Source organism: Sturnira hondurensis, unplaced genomic scaffold, assembly GCF_014824575.4.
Source record: "Sturnira hondurensis isolate 20B ecotype Veracruz unplaced genomic scaffold, ASM1482457v3 Scaffold0025370, whole genome shotgun sequence".
Classification (NCBI taxonomy): domain Eukaryota; kingdom Metazoa; phylum Chordata; class Mammalia; order Chiroptera; family Phyllostomidae; genus Sturnira; species Sturnira hondurensis.
In genome coordinates this window covers 13165310-13171309 of record NW_028098001.1, presented here as the reverse complement: position 1 = coordinate 13171309, position 6000 = coordinate 13165310, and the positions used below count along the sequence as shown (strand labels likewise).

At 43.7% G+C, this 6000-nt stretch overlaps 1 protein-coding gene across 1 annotated transcript in view; it reads left to right on the top strand.

Annotated features, from left to right (window-relative positions):
• The first annotated feature begins 1060 nt into the window (after positions 1–1060).
• Positions 1061–6000, top strand: part of SH3BGRL2 (SH3 domain binding glutamate rich protein like 2) — a 59961-nt gene continuing 55021 nt past the window's right edge. Inside the window, exon 1 of the mRNA XM_037039270.1 lies at positions 1061–1307. Coding sequence (XP_036895165.1) covers positions 1263–1307 — 45 coding nt within the window. The 5' untranslated portion in view covers positions 1061–1262. The remainder of the gene's footprint in view (positions 1308–6000) is intronic.

Sequence of the window (6000 nt, the reverse complement as noted above, 5' to 3'; positions counted from 1 at the left end):
ACTACAGAAATAAGTAACAGGAAGGTTATAAACTTAAAATATTCAAAATCACTCGAAAAAAACAAATGGTCCAAATGGTTTTGTATTTGTGCAAGAAATTTTCCAAGAGACCTCATCACCTAATTTCTTTGTGTCTAGAATTATTAATTAACATTGTTCCCAGAACTCTGCAAAGCTCCCCTGCTGAAAGCAAGAAAATAAATACAGTGCTGCAGGGAAAACTGGTTCATTTCCACTAAACTGCGAGAGGCTTGCGCTTTTGTTAAACAGAAGCACTTGCTAAAGAACTATTCCTAAACTATCAGTAACTACATAAAAGCTTTTTATTTAACGGCATCCTCCAGGGAGGCTGCGCTGGAATGTGCAGCAGGCCTGAAAAAGGCACAGATTTGGCTCAACTGTAAATATTAGGTGCACAGAGCAAAGCTATTGTGCAAGGGTAGGGGGTGGGGCGGGTGGGGTCCTGATTTCCAATGTTGATAGCAGGATTCCAATTTCGCTTGGTATTCATTTTTTCTACTACAATTACAGTTTTGCTAAGAAAAATAAAATATCGGTTGTGCTCTCAACTGGGTTTCTAATTTTCAGTGTCTGCAGAAAAAGAAAATCTCTTTTTATCTCATTTATCTAAAAGAATCACCTTTCTGCAATCTCCAGAGTCCCTGACAAAACAGAGGCGCGCTCAGCTCCCGCCGCCGCCGCCTCCTGAGAGCCCCGCTCCTGCTGTCTCGAGGGCCACCGGTCCCTGGGGCTTCTCCTATGTAGATGGCCTTGGGTGGGGATGCTCTAAACCAGTAAACCATAAGATAGAGCCTAAGCTTGGACTTTGGGCCAAGCCTTTTTGCCTAGTTTTCTTTTTCCTCGTCTCGCTGGCATCCTCGCCACCCCTTGTTATTCCCTTTCCCCCTCCTGGGGCTCCCTTCCAGGCAACTGCAGGCGGACGGGATTGACAAGGAACAAACCTGAACAAACTCAGTCCACCGGCCACTCTAGGGAGGGATCGAAACTACAATTCCCATCATGCCCCGCCTCTGCTTCCCTGCTCCCTCACCACCACCCCCTCCACAGCCAGGGCCGGCGGCAGAGAGCCGCTGAACCTTTTTATCCGCAGACCGGGAGGGAGGGATCTAGATTCCGTAGATCTTACCCGAAGGGAGCGCACTACTCAGTGGCACCCGCGGTTCTCAGCTGAATTTTGCCTCCGGGTCCGCGCCAGCCCAGAGCCCCAGGGGGCAGACGGTGTGTCCCGGCAAGACGAGAGGATGGTCATCCGCGTGTTCATTGCCTCCTCCTCGGGCTTCGTGGCGGTGAGCATGGCGGGGACCGTAGCAGGCTAGGGTCGGGGTAGCCGGGGGAGGAGGCACAGGGTGCGGGTCTTGCGGGAGGCGCACCGGGCTCGCCCCTGCGCGTCTCCGCGCGCGCGGCACGTCAGTCCGGCGGTGCGAGCTGGCGCTCGCCAGGTGATCCGTTCACACTTGGACAATGAAAAGGGCGGGAGCAAAGGTGGGTGGGGGACCCTAGGCTCACCCTGCACCGCCAGAAAGGGGGACAGCGCTGAAAGCCCCCAGCTCCGGTTGTGGCGCTCGGAAATCTGGGAAAAGGGTGGTCTAGAGCTTCGGGGTCTTACTTTCCTTGGTGTTAATTACTCCTGATTTTGGACTTTAAGCCTGATTAAGTTTTGTACGGGAGGTTTATTCCCCTGCTTGGTGTGCTATCCTAGCTCTTGAATGGAACAAGTTTAAGTGGAAATTGCTCTCTACCTGCCTTCCCCACCAAGTGCGTTTCTTTAGTGTTATACCTGCGCAAAGAGGAAAGTAACCCAGGTTTTTTCCTGTTGTGCCTGGAATTTTTTTTTACCGTGAATACTGTAAATATTTTTACATCTTTATGTAAATGTGTGTTTGGATCCCCCCCCCCCCAATGCCGTGGTCAATTTCGTCTGGGGTGGGGAGTATAAATGGTGGTTTCTTTAGTTATTGTAAGCTACTTAGTTTGGTCGATATTCTTTAATAGTCTTAAACAGAAGAGAAGTTAAATAGGTAGATTTAAGACTTTAAGGAAAACTTGGTAGTATACTTGATAGCCCAGTGAGCAAGACATGTAGCGGTGTTCTACATGATTATTAAGACTTAGTTTGCTTAGCTAAGAGTTAAACTGTGGATTTAAGAGGCTTGTGGGTGAGATACATAATACATATATCAGTGCATCAAAAAGTGCAGTATTGATTGATTAAAATTTGACCTGGCCAATTGACTGCCCAGCAACTCAACCCAATTGTTCCAAAATTTGTTTGTGAAACAGGTGGATGGCCGGTGGAATCAAGTGTTGTTTGCAAATCCATATAAGCCACTGAGTCTTTTAATTTAAAAGTAAATCAACACTGTAGAGTTGTGTAGTGTTTAATGCCAAAAAAAAAAAAAAGACTCCCTTTTGCATTAGGAATAGATGGGAAATGCCAACTTATCTTTATATGCAGGCATGCTCTGGTCCCCAGACTCCTGGTAGTGTGGTGTTTCTAGTTATTTGTGGTTGCTTAGTCACACCTGTCTTTTATAGATTTTCTCCACTGAAGCTACCCTTCATGTATTTTGAATGCCCAGACTGTTTCGTAGAGTTTTACAAATGCACTCCTTCACAGGAGTGCTGCAAAGTTTTTGGTCTCACCACCAACTAGCATACTTCAATAATTGTTCCAATAGCATTTTATTGATTGTGCAAGGGGTGCTTTAAAGTACTAAGAAGCCTAGACTGTATTAGATACGTCAGAGTCAAAACTTGAGGTGATTACTTGGCATATCCTGTCAATAGGTAATGCATCAAGATAGTTCTGGAACCCCGCATCTGTTTCCTCAATTCCATTAACAAGTATTTATTGCCAACATGCTATGTGCCTTTTTAATTTTTAATTTTAATGTTCTGTTTTTCATATGAAGCTAGACTTAACAAACCTAAGTATTTCTTATTTAATTTTTTAAATCCTCACCTGAGGACATGCTTGTTGATTTTAGAGTGAGGAGGAGAAAGAGAGAAAGAGGGAGAGAAACATCTATTGGCTCTGCCTTTTGTATGCGTGCAAACTGGGAAACCCAGCATGTGCCCTGACCAGGAATCACACCTGTGACCCTTTGGCCTAAGGGAAGATGCCCAGCCGATTGAACCACATGGGCAAGGGGGGAAACTTAAGTTTGAACGTACTCTTTAACTAGTGATATAAGCTTGGATAAGGTGCCCCATCTCTGCCTGAGTCTGTCTTCTGTAGAATGAAGGATCGTATGATTAATAACTCAGAACTGCACTCTAGTTTTAAAATGCTTTGACTTCATCAGTTGGATAAATGTAGGTAAACCCTCAAAACAGCTTCTTTTAATTTAGCAATATACATATAAGCCTTAAAGTGAATTTGTTTATCCTTTGGTGTTTTACTGTGGTGTCTCAGGTCCACTCACCATCCTATGTTCTGACACAGCTTGATTTGAGCTGAAGACATACTATTATTACATATGTACAGCCCATGAACACTAACTATCTACTTAATGGACTGAGTCTTTTCAACTCTCAGTTAGTCCTCAGTCATAGGGTCTCTCCAATTGTAGTATTTCCTATGTCTATATAGTTTCTCTGTAATTATATAATATCAATACTTTTGGCAATGATAACTTTATGCTCAGGTGCAAAAATAATGATTTCCGAGAGATACTGAAGTTGTTTAAGTCAGCTGTTGGGCTGGGGAGGCTAATGGGGCTTCTGGCATTAAGGTATATTAAGCTTTGGTGGTATAGCTATGAAATTTTCCCTCCAGCAGAGTGGTGTTGGCACTCCTTTATTTGGTGACCAACTGTGACCAGCAAGTGCATGGGAAAACAAATAATTTGATTCCCAAGTCAGTTTCATTTTAGCTGAAGATTATTAAACCCCAAAGGAAGAATGTGACTAGAATTAGTCTTAGCTAAGTAAGTCCCAGGAATTTCTAAAAAGATGCTCTGCCCCAATCAGCAATAGGTTCAAATGTTCTATTTAGAGAAAATGCTCATATCTTGTTTAGATTTCCCCAGACTCTCTGGTTTCAACATATAGATAGCAGTGGTAGTTGAACTAATTAACACCAAAGGGCGATTGCCGTTTTATCCTCTGGGCTCCAGGTAATACCTGCTTTACTAGGAAATAAAAGTGATTCCACATTATTATGATAATGGATATCTGAAAAATCAGATTTCTTATATACCTGATATTGTTGCTGTCATTCATATTGTAGTGAAGGACATTTTATTTCAGTCTCAGGACAATAGTGTACTTGGCTTATACTGGCTGTACACCTAAAGGGGGGGGGTCTTGCAACTTTAAGCAGGAAATATATTAATATGAATTTTAATTTAAAAACATTGAAATCTGTCAGTTATTTCATTCGTTCATTATTTAATTCATTCAGTAACTATTTTCGAAGGGTTTGCTCCTTGCCTAGCTCTGCCCTTGGTCTGGTGGAGAGCAGGAAGAGAATAGAGGGTGGGGTGTGGTTTGTGTCCTCAAGGAATTCACGTGGGGACCAGGTGGGGAGATAAGATAGGAAAGGTAAAACCACCCGTAATGAAGTCCAGCTCAAGGGCATATGCCTCTTTCAGGGACATTCTTACCAGAGATAGAAATAATATAGGCAGCAGAGGGATGCATTGCAGGATGTCAGATAAGGAGGAAATGTGCCAGAAATCATGAAATATGCATGTGGGAGCCTTAGGCAGATGGCAGAGAGAGGGATTGAGTTAGATTTGGAGCCTGGGAGTCAGTGCATGAGCCCACCTTGTTCAGGCTGGAAAGGGAGGAGCTTTGGGTGGGAGACAGCAGGCTGCAGAGGTCCCCAGGGAGCCTTTTTGAGGACAATATAGACTCTCTGAGTCCTTGAAAGAAGCTCACGATAACACACAAACTCCATCGTACTCACTGTCTTGGAGATGTCTTCAGTATCTGCAGCTCGCATGGTCTCTGGAGCCTTTTCCCCTCCGGGGAACTAGGTGCTCTCTGACAGGGAGGGACTGCTGGTATGTGATTTCAGAAAAATGCACCCTCCCCACCCACCAGTGTTGACTGAAATTTTTCATAGAAGAAGTAAAAGTCTTTTACTCTTCAGTAAAGCCCATGGGCTCAATTTTTAGAGCAGGAAGAAAACAAAGAGATTTTTAGTGAAGTCTGACCACCTAATTTCACAGGAAGGAAATTTGGGGATAGAGATTCAGTGGCTTTCCCTGAGGTCATTATTATCAGTCAGTGCAGAGATGAGGGTTAAATGGAAGCCAAGTCTCCTGACTCTTGAATGTATTCATTCATGCGTTCATTCAGCAATGCATTCATTCATGCATGGATTGATTCTTGCATTCATCAATCATTGAAAGCCTACTAAGTACGAGGATCTATGTTAGGTGTTGTTAGGTGCTAGGTGTGGTGTGTGTGATGGTCAGGAGAACAGATTTAATCTGTCCTTGTGGCACAAATCGTAGTTGACTCTGCAGCTCAGACTTGGGATGTAAACGTTTAATCAAGGAGAATGAGGAACTCGATGCCTTGGGGGTTGTTTCCATGGGCATGGTGAAATGAGCTAGACAGCAGTATATCCCTGGATGTTGGAGTGGAACCTTCACTGGGGACAAAAGTTACAGAGAAACTGGAAGCAAAGTTGGAAAACGTGGAGCTTTACCCAGGGCGGCAAGTACCATATTTTGCCAGTACTTTCTATAATGCGCACCCACAGTTTTGTGTGCATTATACATGGGATTATTATACCCATGGCATATAATCATTATACCCATGTATAATTTGCAACTTTATTTTTCCCTCAAAAATTTAGGCAAAAAGGTGCTCATTAGATGCAGTAAAATGTGGTATGCTTTCAGGTAGGGTAAGGATGGTAGAAAGACACATAGAAACTATGCTCCGAGTTGTCTCACCGTTTGCCACTGTCGAAGGCATACCCAGCTGCTCTGAATAACTTATAACTATTTTAAACATGCAATG